The 17,084-nt window shown below is 34.5% G+C and overlaps 1 protein-coding gene across 1 annotated transcript; it reads left to right on the top strand.

Moving 5' to 3' along the window:
• Positions 1-9,022: 9,022 nt before the first annotated feature.
• LOC144714884 (heavy metal-associated isoprenylated plant protein 39-like) lies at positions 9,023-10,714 on the top strand. The gene is made up of 3 exons (XM_078589693.1): positions 9,023-9,181; positions 9,325-9,400; positions 10,242-10,714. Exons 1-3 carry the CDS (start codon positions 9,170-9,172, stop codon positions 10,493-10,495), a joined length of 342 nt encoding a protein of 113 aa, XP_078445819.1. The 5' UTR covers positions 9,023-9,169; the 3' UTR covers positions 10,496-10,714.
• The last annotated feature ends 6,370 nt before the right edge of the window (positions 10,715-17,084 follow it).

The raw sequence follows: 17,084 nt of genomic DNA, 5'->3' as shown, positions 1-17,084 counted from the left end.
AAGAAAATGTATTTTCTCTTAACTTTGGAGTAAGAATATAGAATTTTCAGATCAATATGAATAATTTTAACCCTTCGTTTTGCTCATTTGTTGTAGGTATTTAGAAGAAAGCTCATGATGAATCTCAGAATGCTGAAGCTGCCATCAAACTGTGTTAGATGCAAAATGTATGTTGTTTTGTGTGTTATATGATTATTTTGCGAGTTCTTGTGATCGAAGAGACCTTTAAACATTCCTAGACTAAAGTGCAAATAAATTTCCATACAGAAAGGTGGAGACGGGATCTAAAGAAAGATATTTGTGAGAGGCAAAATAAGCTTAGTTTTGTATTTATCCTGGAAGAGATAAACAAAAGAAGTATTATCTAATTATATTTTAGTCCTCTTTAAAGAATAAAATTTCAGGAAGATGTCAATTAAACTATGAATACAAAGAGAACAAAAAGTAGACCAAGAATAAGGGCTAACAAACACTGGTGAAGACCAATATATGATTATTTCATTTGGTTAAGTTTATCTAAGTTTTGTATTTATCTTGGAAGAGATAAACAAGGAAAATATTATCTAATCATATTTTAGTCATCTTTAAAGAATAATTTTTCAGGAAGATTTCAATTAAACTATGAATACAAAGAGAAAAAAAAGTAGACCAAGAATAAGGGCTAACAAACACTGGTGAAGACCAAGATATGATTATTTCATTTGGTTAAGTTTATCTAAGATAAAAATATAAATTATGATGAATTAATTAAAATTTAAATACCTAATTTGGCACCTCTTAATTTAATCCATACCCAAATAAACCAACACATATCCCACAAGCCCAAACCTCACCTTCCCTTCTCTAAACCACTCCCTACCTCCCAACCCAACACACTCTCAAGTCTTTTGATTAGCCCACCCCATATATACCACCTGACCCATCCTTCCAATTAACCAGTGCATCCACCCTCCCCCAACTCATTCCCTGCCCCCACAATGCCACTATCTAATCCACCTTTTTAGTCCATCTTGATCATTTATCTCAGCAACAACTTACCCTCCCAAATGTCCATACTATCCACTACTAACTGGATCCTCCCTCTCCCTTTCATGGGCCCATCCCTTTCCCTCATCCCTATCTCTTCCCTAAACCGACTACCCACCTCCCAACCAATTACATTAATGCATTTTACCATCCCATTCTACCCACTTCCCACTGGCTCATCTTGCTCCTTTTATAGTCCATTCTACTCCCTCACTTACCAATTCCCTGTACCATTTCTCCAACCTCCAATCCATCATGTTAGCATCATTACCACTTCCCACCACTCCATCCTCTGTGACATCAATTTGTGTACATACCATTTACTCCTCATATCATGTCCGTACCATCTAATCATCTCTTTCTACCAAACCCTTAATTACAGTTTATATGGCTTTCAAGCCAGTCACGGAATCCACATTGATTATTAATAAATAGTCATTATTATGACTGTGCAATACTTATAATAAAGTCCACGGATGTATGCAGTGATAATTGAATTATGATGAGGTCATATGATGGTGATTATTTATCTTTAACTTCCTATCCTAAAATTACTATAGATGGGATATTTGAGAATGAAAATAAAATTTGACTCTGCTCATTCAATATGGTGACCATTAGTGTGGTGATGTTTTTAGGATTCATTAGATGGTTCTATACTAAACTTTCAACAGGTTGGTTCATGTAATGTTTGCTTAAGTGATCCTTATACCTGAGATAGACAACTTGTGGATGGATGGTTTTTTGATCATGACCGAGTCCCTAATCAAGGTGTTATAAATAGTTCCATGAAAGGGTTGATGAACCCTTGTACCTTCTAGAATGCAAGGTTTAATGTCACACCTCATTTGTTGATGACTAAGCCAATTGGCCGGTTAAATTGATAGCATTAATTAATATATATCATGAATAAATTTTATTAATTAGGTAAGTCAATAAATAGTTATCAGGTTTATGTAGTCATTCACTACTCTAGTACATAGACGAAGAGGATCACAAACATAATGTTTATTGGATGTCAAAGAATGTACTTAACTTATGGGGGTTTAATAAAAAATCCTATTTAGGTATATGCCCATATCAATATTTCTTTAGGTTCCCCTCCTTTTGCCTCTTTCCTTGGGTCCCCTATCCTCCTATATAGACCAGAATGGTGAGCAAATCCATCCCAGAGTTATGAAGATGCCTATTGAGTATAAGATGAGGAGGTTCAATGAGGCAAAAATTGCATGGGAAGGTTTAAAAGCTAGATATTTATGCAACTGCTGATGACTCATTTGAGAAACCAAAAGGATAACATATTAAATTTCAGACCTGGTGAGTTGATCATAATTTTTTAATTTAATTATGAAGGTATGTTACAGTTCTGTTTCTATTTCTGCTGTGCTAATCATGTTTATATCATCAATAATAGCCATAAAACACAACCCGCATTCCATTCCTTCTCTGGACCATTCTCCTTGCCCAAGGCATCCCTGATTGCCCCTAACACCCCCTTGCCAACATACTATCTCTCCCATGCAATCCCTTGAGTTCACAAATTAGCACTATATCTTGGTTATCAAATCCAAATAAATAACACGGTCATGAATTTTGACATGGATAACATATATAATGGATTCAAAATGTTTCTTTGGAAAGAAATATAAAAATATTTTGGTTTTACCCAAAAAACTCTTTGGCTTATTGATACCTGTGCCAAATAGAATCACATATGAACCCTTGAGAGTAGAATTGGTACAATTCGCTAGAGATAAATCATTCATCATGATGAAAGATCCTCTTTGACTGAATCTCATTTTGAATGCAATCCGTTTTAGGATTCTTGACCTTGGGACTTCAGAAGAAGGAGATGCTTTGATATATCAAGCTTTTTTTTCAACAATAACACATATTTTTAATAAATGGATTTGATAGATTTATTAAGGTATTTATGATGATAATAAATTCATATACGACATAATCAATCCAGTCAGATTATTCCTCCAAGATAGTTTCATGGTCGCTGAAATCGTGAGTGTCAAGTGAACATGTTTCATCGAGGGTTTAAAAAGGCTTCCTAGGGTAAATAAAATAGGAAATCAGCACCTGGTACACTAAATGATTTATACCATTCGCCAGTAATCAATACTTTATTCACTCACATTTCCATGCAATTACATCACAATTATTATCACGAAGTGCTAGGGAACAAGAAAAATATAATACACTTTTCCTAGACTTATAAGCCTAGGCTTGAGATATTTCCTTATCTGATGTTCAACCTTGAAAATAATGGCCAAAAACCACTCCATTGACACAGACATGCAATGCAACTACAGACCAAAGGAAATGACCAGCACTGTGAGGACTTATTAATATTTTAAGAGGGTGATTCTTCATAACATGATAAATCACTGTAGGTTTTATATATATTACTAATTATAGTCATCCCCAATCCCTAAGTCTGAGTCCTAAAAATTAATGACAATTTTGGTCTACGTGTAGTTTGGACCAATTATTGTCAAAGTCCCTCCACAAACTTCCTTTCTCAACTTTCTCACTTTTAAATAAGTAACCCTGAATGATGGCTACAATGGAAAATTAATTACATGATGCCAAGAGTAGCTGACAATGGTGATGTTATTAATATTATATGTTTCGAATAATTATCATTATAATGTTTTAGTCATAAATAAATGAAAATAAATCCCAAAATCTTAGTTCAACAAATATTGAGATATACCCAAGGCAATCCCCATGATAATATTTATCTAAATTATGTGAAGTTTTTTTTAAAAACTTTCTTCTGTAATCCATGTAGGCTTGACTGTTTGAAGATATGGGGTTTTAAGTACCTACACTACTTTTGTTAAAAAAAAAGGGTTTGAAAGACACTGTTGAATAATTATAAACTGAGTGAATCATACTAAGGGTAAGGAAAAATGAGTTATTGGTATTAGAGAAAAGATTTTACCCCAAGATAGAATGAGGGGTTATCCTCAACCTGTATGAAAATTATAAAACCTTTGATTTCTATGCTTAGTTATATTAAAGGTTACTAGGTCTGACCATATGGTGAAAAGTCAAATCACTTATTTAGGACTTGAATTTTCTATGGAATTAAGATAAACATATGATCTAACATTGTTCAAATATTCATGAGAATTTGACCTAATTTAAATGGTCTAATGGCTTCGTCAAATTCTTGATTACTTCCCTCTGATATTTAGGGCATAAGTTATAGATGATTTAATGAAGATTAAATAAGGAAGATATAACTATCCAATAGTGATATATTGAGTAAAATGATATAGTAAATATACACGGAATTTCCAGATCTTTTAAAGCTGAGGTTGTTGGCATTACGACTTGTTTTTACTCTTAACACTTATGATGTTTTTTGAATTTATGGGAAAATAGTAGACATAAAAATTCAAAATTAAGAGGATTGATCTTATCATATTGCCTAATTATAATCAATACATATGACTGTTGGACTCTTGATAAACTACAAGTGTGCCCTTTCAGATTTTTAAGTCCATATATACAGTTTTTGATCCTGAATTTCAAATTCCTCCTTCTACTTGTTCTTTGAAAATTTGAGTTAAAAACAAGATAGGTCATTTAGTCCTTGAAGTAATTATCAAACACTTTTTCAGCATTTCTTTAAGAGGATATGTTTTTCTAACATCAATTAGAGTCCAAAGGACTGGGAATCGAGGTTTTTGGTGCAGGTTGATTCAAGATTCGAAGAAAAGGAAGCTAGCCCCCAAAATTCACACATCCTCAACCCTGGTGATAAGTTGGTATGTTTGATTTACGTTTTACATTGAGTTCGAGATTTTGTTCAACTTATAACTAGCAATTAACATTCTGAAAAACCCATAGAATGTGAAATCTCATATTTTGATTGAGTTTTGAAAAAAATACATGGTTTGAACTCAGATACAACGAAATCAAGAAATTGACTTATAGTGTGGAAATATTAGCCTCTGGAGATCGATTCAATTTGATTTTGAATATTTTTTCTGAGATAATAGTATTTGGCATAGGAATCAAGTAGGATGTTAGTTTTATGGACCAAAGGTCAAACATGAATCAATGAATTTCATCCAAACAGAAATGTGTAGAAGAAGAGGATTAGAGGAAAGATCGACCACAAACAAGGAGGTATTACTACAGGAAAGTCATAAATGCATTTATTAATTTTTTACTCTGAACAAAATAATTCCTGATCTGAAAGAATGTTCCTGTTGAAATACAGGAAATTACACATTGTCTTGAATACTACTAAAGGAGACTAATTAGATACTAAACAATGTTAGGAAAGAAAAAAAAATCAAGATCTTCTGGTTAACACTGCAAACCATCACTATGGAACTTAATCATATTTATTTTTTTTATTAATTTTTTTATCTTATTTATATCTTTCAAAAAATTTAACTATAATGTTTCAAATTGATGGCTTTCAATATAAGTATACAATTTTTGGCCATTCACACATGCATGTGCTCTACTTCTAGGAAAAAAACAAGGACATATATGAGTCTACTCTGTTCGATCAAATTTGAGTAAAAATACCAGAGTGAATAAAAATATTCATATATTTTTTTTTGAGTCACTATTTCATCACATTAATCCAACGATTTTTTATCTCTCCTTAGCCTGTCTACTTTGAAATCTAGCAGACACAAAGTGGCTTCATATTCTATTCATATAACATTCTATTCAACACCATGAAACCTAAAAAGAATCATAAAATTAGTTCTTATAATATATGCATTCTCATAAGTCAAAATTAAGGTAGTTTGACATTTTAATTAATATAAGACAAAAATATTTATACAAGCTTTCTTCTTAATTACTATAAAATAAATATAGGGAGAGTAAGGGTTCGATCCATAGGGAGGCAGGAATCTAATCTACTAACTTATAAATATAAAAGTAGGGTAGAAGAGAGAAAAAATGTAGAATTTTGGATTTTTCAGATTTTATTTTTGGTGCTGGATTTACATTCTTGAGGAGAAGGAATAAATGTGAGAAAATAGACATTTTAGTAGTTTCCTAATTTATTTAGTATTTAAATGTGAAAGGTAATTAACAATGCTCATTGCCAGTTGGAGATGGTCAGCTGTAGTGGCAAGCTTCACTAGGTCATCGGGCATGTGAGAATCATGGGCGCTTGGCAACTGGCACATAAAAGAAATGGGTTATGGGCCCTGTGTAACCATTTATAAACTTAGCCAGAATTTCAGAAATTTTCTTTAACCTTGGACCAAACTACAGAATGTCTACTGGTGGATGCATGGCTATGGGCAGCAAAAAGGGATGGCGGGCGTGATTTGGGGACTCGGCGACACATGGGTTGCAGGCGGACAATCATGGAATCAACACAGAAGGATAGTTAGATAGGCAAATGAAGGATTTCTTTGGTGATTTAGGGAGATAGAGTATGCATATAATTTGGGTTTTAAATAGATAAAATGAGGTCTTCTAGAGAGATTACAGGGTAGAAATGGGTGGATAAAGAGATGTAGTAAAAACAAGTTGAAGAAAAGTGGAGGACATGGATGGTAATTATTTGTAATGTGTGGCTCTAAGTTCCTTCAATGTTGATGTGTTTCTTGAGCCCCCGGTGCCTCTTCCTCTACTTTGTCCTTTAATTTTCCAGCATCAGATACTTTTATTTACAAGAGAAAATGGAAAAAAGCATCAATACTTCAAATTGTTATGCTAACCAAGTGGAATAAGCCAGATGCTAGATAGGCTCATCCTGCTGTCTAGCCTCTCTGCTAGATGCAAAGAATGATAAAGAAGCTAATATCTATACATATCAATGACTACCAAAAGCCCCTTTCGAATTCTTCTAATGTGCCCCTTTTTTCCTTTTTAGCCTTGTTTTTATGTGCCCCTTTTTAGGAGGCAAATGTGAGGTTATTCCATGATGCCAAGATGTGAACCACACCCCCTCTAACTACTCCTTCGAAGCTCGAAACCAGAGGACCTCTTTTTTGGCCTAGTAGGTTAATGAGTTAGCTTTGAATTCCCCTCAAGTGCTGTAGTCAATTGATAATTATACCATTTACCTACAGTAATCATGTACATATGATATTAATAAAGTAATCAGAAGTAGTAAATGTTATTGACTTGAATTCTATTGATATCCAGATCTCAGAAAAAAGTAACTGTATCGAGATCTGATATCTGGCTCTGAGATGTTTATATCAAGATATCATAAAATAATATCTGGATATCACATTTTTTTGTGTAAATAAATGAATAGTTTCCACATTGGACTGTACGCAGGCAAATACTTGACTAATGTCTAGGTTGTCAGAGTCATCCCATTTTGGCATGTCCTTGGCCCCATAGGCTAATTAATTTAACTGCACTACTCCTTTTGGCATGCCCTTGGTATCATACTAAAGAAAATTAAGTGCTTAATCAGTTGTCAAAAAATCTGACATCCAATATCATCATCCAACCCCTCTAATAAAGGCAGATGCCTACATCAAAATGCAAATCGATACCAGATATTGATATTATCATTTGACATCTGGACTTCAGTCTAGGTAGATATCAGATTTCCTTCCTAGGGTATCCAATTCAGCATTTTTCCTGATATTGGCATCTGGAAAAGCAAACACTACTTTGGGTTTTGGTAAGAATCCATTTTTTATTCGTTCCCATATTTTCTCTCTCCATTTGTCACTGTGTGCAGCACTCCCCATTGTATTGTCAGACATTTGATTAGTCCTTCTGCTCTATGAAAAATAATGTCACCATGGGCCTTTCCAAAGTTGTGGGAAATGCAACCATTGGCAGAAAATTGTACATCTGAGATCATGACAAATGGAGGAGAGAGATAAACTCAAATTAAATCCCAAAAAATAATAAATGCATTTTATGACTTTATTTATTCTACAAAAAATGTTCTTTGACCTGGAAAATTAATGTTCGATTATTCTGAAGTCATACAAATCTGTAAAAATACCAAAAATGGAAAATTGCATAATTATACTAAATCCTATTTTACTTTATTGAAACCACAATAACAGGTGAACATGGTCATTTGGATGCATATATTCATATAATATGTGTGTCATTTCTAAGGTAATATTGATTTTATCGATTAGACTATAAGATGTTGATTTAGTTGTTTGCATCTTTAATTTTTTTTGATGAATATAAATATATAAAGTTTTTATTGAAATAACTAAGTACCACTATTTTGAATAAGGTATTTAGTTCTTGTGCTTGATATGTAGGGAATAGATGGCTAAATAAGACATTTATGCTTGAATCAAATATGAGTATGAAATATATTGTAAGGGGTTATTGGGTCATTTGGTTGGGTTTAAGGCTAGGAGCTTGTGCAGCTCTCTGAAAGCATCAGTAGGGTACCAAATATTGGTCCAGAATTTTATAATATTTTGGGTGAGGGAGTCAGAACTCTCTTAAATATGACTAGGGAACATCTCAAAAGCGTATTAAAAATAATTCATTCAATATAAATCTCCTAGATTTCCTTTATATGTTTTCGTAACCCCTACAGACACACAGTCGTATCTAATAGGTAATTTTCTATGTACTAAAATAGGAAAATAGTTCAATACTTAGTCGACCACCTTCCCATATAAGGGGGCAAATCCTTATATACATGATCACATACATAATGAGATTAGTGAAAACATCACTCATATGGTTATAAAAGTGCGTTATAGAAATTATTGAGAAGGAGAGAGCATTTACCAACGACTGTAGGTAGACATGACATGTCCCTGGCCGTTGTTAAACGCCTGATTTAGCTTCTCTCTCTCTCTCTCTACGGGTACGTGTGAATCAAAATGTGGGGCTTGTCTTATAAACGTGTTTGAGCATTGAAGGTGGAGAAATATAAATATTCGTCTCTCTACCAATCTATGGGCGGCCAATAAAGAATACAAGAAGTTGACGTCGTAGTTATCGAACCGTTTCTCCCTCATCCATGCCACGATTTCAGACGTTTCTTCCTTATCAGGATTTCAGATGAGTTTGAAAACTATGGGTTTGCCATGGAGGAGCCCATTTATAAAACAACTTCATTGCTTTTCTTTCTCTTTTTTCTCTGTGTTATGATCAGACTCACTCACAGCGGAACCTGCTCAGAGACTTGACTTCCATGTCAGAGAAGGTGCGTCTTTCTCAATCATCGTTGTAATTTAACGCTCAAATCATCCAATTGCTGTCATTTTCTCTTCTGGAATTCTGGCCAAACTGTTAAAGATTGTGAACAGATGGGTTTACTAATGCGGAGTTGTTTGCATTCGATTACAGAAGATCGTGGTGAGGGTAGATGTTGACGATGAGAAGGGGAAGCAGAAGGCTATTATGGCTGTAGCCGTACTCTCAGGTTAGAGATAAAATTGTATTGATAATGGCTCCCTAACCAGTTCATTTCAGACTTACCAACTTTCTTATGCTTTTGTTTGTTATCAAATAGTCCTCGATATTACAATATCGAGTATTAGTAAGGCTATCATCTCCTTAGCTTATGGCTACCATAGTGTTTACACGTATGCCACTTACGAAACTGTATTACGTTATAATTTGATCAAGAAACACAAAGGCTATCATCTCTCTCTCTTTTTTATTTATCTCATTAGCCACTTCCTTTTGTTGGAAAGATTGATTGCACTGCCCACATTTTGCTTTAACAAACACTTCGGAATTGATCTCATTCTCCTAAAATGAAACATTTTTCTCTTCAGTAATTATTTATTATTTCGATTCAATAAAAAAGTAACTTGGTCTCTAGGTGGTTCAGCGTATCTAGTGATTTCACCAAAAGGGTATTCCATTTCTTTCTTTTGCTCTTCTTCTGGTTTCTTTAAAAAAACAAAGAATGAATTTGTTCTGACTTTACAATTCTACCAACTTATGCTTCTTCTGTATTCATTATAAACACCTCATTTTGGTTAGAGATCTTACGTAATCTGTATTGCTAATCTCTTGTGTACCCTGGTGTTCCTACCTTTCCTCTCATTTTTTATTGATCTCCCATATGATAGTATTCAAAGGCTCTACGGTAGATGTTCTGTATTCTGTACAAGACAAGACATGAAAGAAACTCTCAATCTTGGGATAATCTTAATCCTTTACAAAAGCCTCTTCCAATATCTTTGCATTCTACTCTTTCTTCACTACAAAGAGAAGTTTGTGAGTGTTCTCTTCTTCTTTTTATGGTTTTTCAGGGGTCAGTTCCATTTCCATGGCGATGAAGGATAAAAAGATGACGGTGACCGGCGTAGTCGACCCAGTCAGGGTAGTCGACAAGCTCAAGAAACACTGGCACGTTGAGATCGTTCATATAGGCCCAAAGGAAGGAAAGGAAATAACTGTGAAGAAACCTGAGGAACCGGCTAAAGAGCCCGTGAACATCAACCCGCCTTACAACCCCCACTGGACCAGCGTAGAGGAGGACCCCAACTCGTGTGTTATCTTCTGAAATCACGTTGTGCAGGAAAAAAATAGGATGATTTCATCTCCTTGAAGATCAATCTAAGATTGTTTTTTTGGGTTGTCGGCGTAAAATTACTGTTTGATCTTCAATTGAGTGTAGCATTTTCCTTGGCGTTGGTATTTCTCAAGTACCTTCGTCGTTGGGTTGTTTTTAATTACTAGCAAATCTTCAATCTGAGATGGTATTCGATGTTGATCTACGTAAGTTTACCCTTTCTTTGTCAATTGAGTGAAGCATTTTCCTTGGCGTTGGTATTTCTCAAATGCCTTCGTCGTTGAGTGGTTTTTAATAATTAGCAAATCATCAATCTGAGATGGTATTCTAGGTTGATCTGCGCAAATTTACTGTTTAATCTTCAATTGAGTGAAGCATTTTCCTTGGGGTTGGTATTTCTCTAGTACCTTTGTCGATGGGTTGTTTTAATAATTAGCAAATCTTGAATTTACTTTGTCAAAATTTTCTAAGTTTTGTAAGTGAGTTCTCCACGCAGTTATGGAAGGGGCGATAACAGGTAAATAGTGTTCTGTGTGAAAAAGTGTGCGTTTTTGGGTTTGTTGTTGAGACTAGTGTGTGGTTGAGTTTAATCCTGTTAGGTGAAGGATAGTATATAATATTAATTGTTGATATTTATATTGATAGTTTATATGTTACTGTTATGTGTCAGCCTCTCCATTCTTTCATTAAAGCTGTGCCCCCCCTTTCCCCTCTTTGTCTCTTTCCTCTTTAGATGGGCCAATTAGGCCCATCGCTTATTCAATTTAGAGGGATTTTACCCTATTGCGTGCCCCAACAGAACTGCAGATACCAGGAGAGGTTGATGCTCTGATGAAAGAGCTATATATTGGTTCCCTCTATCCATCTCTCTCATCTTCCATCTATCCATTCTCCTTCCCCCGGTTTTTATTATTCTCTCTTTGATTTATTTAGTGGTGATTTCTTCCTTGTCTTGGGAGATACAGGAGCTTCTCTGTAGCTGCATACGACAAGCGCCTGCCCACTATAGATAAAGGGTGTTGACATTGCACGGGTGATGAATGCTGCTCTTTAGTACCTCTCTACTATGCCATTATGTTGTCATTCTATGTATTGGTATTTTCCACATAGAAAGACAAGGGCCAACTGGTTGGATAATAAAACCTTTGATAAGTGTCATGACAAAGGACACTTGTGGAGATATTGCCCAAAAGTGAAGAATGGGAAGGCAACATAACTCTACCTAGTGGATGAGTACAATTCATCTCCGCAGGGAACATATCTTCACGGGTTTAACTCATTAGATAGTGATTCGGGTTGGGCTGGAAGGTATTCATCTCGGGTAAGTTGTAATGATACGATGGCAATGGTGAGATGAGAGAAGATGTATTAAATATTTAACTAGTGTGTGATGGTGTGTAAAAAAGTGAATTAAATAGGAAGGGGAAGATGGTAGATGTAAGAGAACAGTAATAAGGGAAGAAAAGAAAGGTGGTGACTTGAGGTCTATGCTTTTCAAGGAAGATAGGGGAATGAGCGTGATCGTGATGATGTAGAGGGTGTGTGATAGTGTTGATGGATGATGATGTATTGGAATGTTGGTGATGGGGAGGGTGATATGGGTCTAAATAATGTATGATAGTGATAAAGACAATGTAAGGCAAGATACTAACCTTATATCCATATGTCTTGCCAAGACCAGGGAAATTTACTTGTGCATATCATCTGCTGGCCTTCTCCTAGCACTCAAGACACCAATAAAACCTTGATGGACCTTAAAAAATCTTATCTTTTGAATCTGCCTTTCTAGGAGGAGGTGATTTCAAAGAAGTTTTTACAAATATTGGGGGGTTAATTTAGAGGAAGAAAGATGAATCTGCCCTCAAAATTTTAGCTTGATCGACCTTCTCGATCATCAGATATCAAACCATGTATTCAGACAATTCCTAGCTATTGATTTAAACCAAATAGTTCTTTCTTCTATCCTTGTCATTTCCACCACGTTGCTTGTAGGGCTTTGTCTTTAGCTTGGCATTAAACACAATCATTTTCTTTGATGTTCCTGTGTAATCTGCCTTCGTCGATTTGCATTGTGCCATGTGCCCCTACATGAAATAGACAAGAAAAATAAGAAAGGAATAACATGTGTCCCTATAGGGTATGTGTAATGTGGTGCCATGTCAGCGTACACTAAACAAGCCACATAGTTGTGCCATGTGTCTACACGGATTTGTTAGGTGTCACCACCTGTTAGGAATTCAAACTTTCACCAGAGAAAAGAAAGAAAAATAATGACTAATTTTATTCATCTCTTCCATTTTCTGAAATAGCCTTTATTTTAACAAAAATCAGACCTTTTTTTCTATTGGGCCACCTCATTGTTGCCACTGAAAAAACAAAACCAATAATAATAATTGGATGTAACTTCATCGTCATTTGCGATGACCTATTTGCACTTTTGAGAATGATTAACATCCTTATCATTGTGGAAAGACCTAGTTTTATGTTTACTGATGGTTGAGATTTTGCCACGTGGCTTGAACGCAGATTAACCCCATAAAGCACTAATAAATTCATATTAATTAAATATTTGGCCAAAAGTATATAAAAAATATTTTCTGGCTTAAAAATTATATCTTCATGAATATAATTTTAAAAAATATAGGAAAAATCATGTTTGACTTGGAATGTTTTTCCTTTCAGAATATAATGTCAGAAAATCCGTAAAAATATTTTAAAAAATATTAAATGCAACAATCATCCTAAAAATATATTTAATCATTTTTGGGTTGATACCATACATCTATAATTAATTTTATGTGGATACGGATGTTTCATAAAACCAAAAAAATGCATATTATGACATGCGCATTGGCCATTTCATATGCGGATTTAATTGTTGTATTTCTGGAGGACGCGTGAGGACGGTTGTCCTGAATTTTGATGCCCTTTATGTTGATCAATGTCTTACTTTGATGAAGTGGTGATTAAATTGTTGTTCATTTAATACCTTAATTTGTAGTTATGTATTGATTTTGTAAGTATAACTTAATATTTATAATATGTTATTGATCTTATAAGGAAGATATATGTGAAAATAGGATGAGTTTATACATTCAATATGTGAGAATATTTTTTATCCCATTTTTTAAGATACCACTGAATATAAAAACCATTTATCTGTCTCTTTGGATTTATCAGATTTTCAACCACATTTATCTCATCTATGTATCTATTTAAATCCCTTAGAGTTTGGACTAAAGTTTACAAATTTTTATTGTTTATCCATCTATTTATACTGCTAATATTTTGAACTACATTTTCAAAATTTCTCTCCCTTGCTCTATCTTAGTCACTCTGTGCTGGAATGAGGTTTGTATGTCCATTTATTATTCTATCTATTTTGATGTTTTTGTGTTTGAACAATGTTTTTTTGGTATTTTAGTTATCCACTTATCGAATCATTAAAATCCCAACCAATAGTTTTCTATCTTCATCTCTGCACACTTAAATCAAGATATTTTACCGATATCTCACTATCTTATTCGCCACTTTCTCATCAATACTTCGCAAATTGTTATCTTGGCATACTTTCATCAACATATTTTACATATTGATGCATGTCTATATTACCTGATTTTACATCAATCTTGATTTATGTATCTCAATATCGGATTTGACTTGTAACAGTACCTATCTACATTTTGGGGATCTAACAGTCCTATCCTTGTTGCCTCATATCATCCCTTCTAGTCATCTAATTTGATTGCGTTTATCCCATAATCACATTTTAAGATGTATATTTATTTTAACATACTTCTAACTAGCTGTCTATCTTCAGGCATATGTTAATCTAAATGATATTTCTCCTTTTTGTTGCTGACTACTTGTCCTCTCATTCTAAAGCTTCCTGTCTGATTGCATACTCTTTGTCTTATTCTGAATAATTGAGTGAAATTCAGAGTCAACCTAACCAATCTCAACTCTTAATTCAAATTCCACAGAGTCAATGCCAACCCAAATAAAAGAAACCCTAAGTCAAAGTCAACTATAAGGCATAGTCAACCCCTGTATGAATCAACTACAAGTCAAGGGTACCAAGAGACAATCAGTATTCAAGTTAAATTAATAGGTTATTGCATATTTACTTCCCTATAGTTTAAAATCACACACATACTAGGTCTAGGAGTTTAGATAGATACTCTATAGTATTTAGTGGCTCATTGTGAGGTGGAGGTACTGTGTGGATATAAAGTCGAGGGAGTACAAAAGACAATATTGGAGTCAAGAATAACCCACAAGGAGGTACAACAAGTCTGTGACAATGAGTTAGATGCATACTCTATACTTTAGTGGCGCATTGTGAGGCGGAGGTTCTGTGTGGATATAAAGTCTAGGGAGTACAAAAGAAAATATTGGAGTCAAGAATAACCCCACGAGGAGGTCAATGAGGTGATCAGTCTGAGCAAGTCAATGCGTTGGGTAGAGGCGAAGCTCAACATTGAAGTGGGTTGTGATTGATAAGTCCAAATTCAGGGGTTTAATGTCGTTGTTTCAATTCACACTTACCCAACGATATATATATAAATTTTCCACTTAAATACTCTATAATTAATATAGGCCAGGTAAAGGGTCAATCCATAGAGAGGCAGAAATTTAATTTCAGAATTTTTCTCTAGCTTCGAATGAAGGAAATGAGTTTAAAAGTGAGAAATATAATTTATGGGATTTTAATGGATTTTTAGTTAATTTAAATAATTTATATGCTTTAAATTGAAGCATAAATAAAAATAAAAACACAAAAATATTTTATACTAATTTTCCTTGTTTTAATTCATTGCTAGAAATACAAAATATATTTTTATAGATTTTCCAAGAATTAAATTTACACCAAAAATGACTAGAAATATTACTAACGAGAGGTAGAGATTTTTAAAGTTTTTTAAAATTTAAAATCACTAGAAAATGATTATATTAATTTTAAAGTCTTTTCCTGACATTTTTTGCAATTGTTAAATGCAGAAAATAAAATTTTCTAATTTTTCCTAATTTTCCTAATTTTTTCTGGTTTTTAAATTCCAAAAATAAAATGTTTATCCTTTTTGGTGACAGCCAAGGGCGACGCCGCTGGCTGCATCTCCGCTTTGGGCCCAGTTGTGATCCAGCCTAGTTGCACCCCGGTGGCGACTGGTCCAGTAGCGGCTGACCCACCCACTCTTGACTTAACCAAAATTTGGCTAAGTCCTAGATAAAGCGGGGGGGGGGGCACCTTCTTGCCCGAAGGGCGCAGGTGCTGTCTATGCACTGCCTGGCAGGTGGGAGGGTGCACCTGCCACACACGCCGCACAACAGTGCACAATAGCGCATGGCGTTAGTGGCAAGAGAAGAGATTTGAATTTTTTTAAGTTGAGATGATGAGACTTTTGTGCGATTATGTTGGGATTTGAAGTGATGAATGACAGAGGATCTAGAGAGAGAAGAGGACTGACCGCAAAGAGGGAAAATGTCTATCTTAGAGAGAGAAATTGGTTGAAATGTGGAGATGGAGAGAGAAAATTAAGAAGGGGTGTAGAAGGAGTTTGAGAGGGAATTTGAATGTGCGAATGGTGAAGATTTGTCATGAAATTTTTAGGAACCAAGTTAGGGATATGGATGAAAGTCTAGTGAGAGAAAGAGTATTATAGAGAGATAAAATAGGAAAAACAAATATTTAGATTGAGAAAGTGATGGATTTAAAGTGGAAATGGATAAATAATGATGGGAAAATGGAAATCTAGGTTTCTAAAACCTAAGTGCGAGTCTGGTGAGCCCTAAATGCTTTCTCTCAAGTATGGATGATTCTACTTTTCCAGGATCAGGCATTTTTCAATGCAAAAAGAGAAGAGATTGAATGAAAACTTCAACAAACTTACATCAAGCAGTTTCAACAACCTGGATTCTGAAAGTACCTTGTTCTGCTTGCCAGCCACTTGCTACAGCATGTCCAGAATGAGGGGAAATGTGGGATAAAAAGAGTATTTATTTATAGGAAGAATTACCAAAATATCCCTTTGGTCATTTTCCATTATGTTTTTTTGCCATTTTGCCTCTTTTTCTCCATGGATTGAGAGTTTCCCCTTGTGATCTTCAGCTTCTTTCTTCGTAAGTCTTTGAGAGCCCAGTGGGAAGGTCATGTAGTGGCGCATCTCCTTCATATTTCACTTTTGAAGGTCCACAACACCACTGGATCCTTTCAAGCCCCTTTGTAGAAATACTAAGCTCCCAAAAATTCTCCAATTCCTTAAGAATTGTATCTTCTCATTCCTGTAAATATCTACACATTTGTAACTATAAAATACACATTATTATTCAAAATTCTTGAATTCAGAGAAGTCAAGGAGGTTAGTGAAAAATAACCATAATGTGAAGAAATTGAAATTTATAGCTAATGCATGAATATTTATTTAATTCAAATAATAACGTGATAAATTCCCAATTAATATTACCAAAATCATCTAAAATGTATGCAAATAACCATGCATTTATCATGTCATCAGTGATATTGAACAATGGTGCGTGGTTGGTACTGCCATGAGGACATACTCTTCCTCTTGTAGTAAGG

The sequence above is a fragment of the Wolffia australiana genome, chromosome 2 (assembly GCF_029677425.1).
Source record: "Wolffia australiana isolate 7733 chromosome 2, ASM2967742v1".
Classification (NCBI taxonomy): domain Eukaryota; kingdom Viridiplantae; phylum Streptophyta; class Magnoliopsida; order Alismatales; family Araceae; genus Wolffia; species Wolffia australiana.
This window is presented reverse-complemented; position numbering and strand designations above follow the sequence as displayed.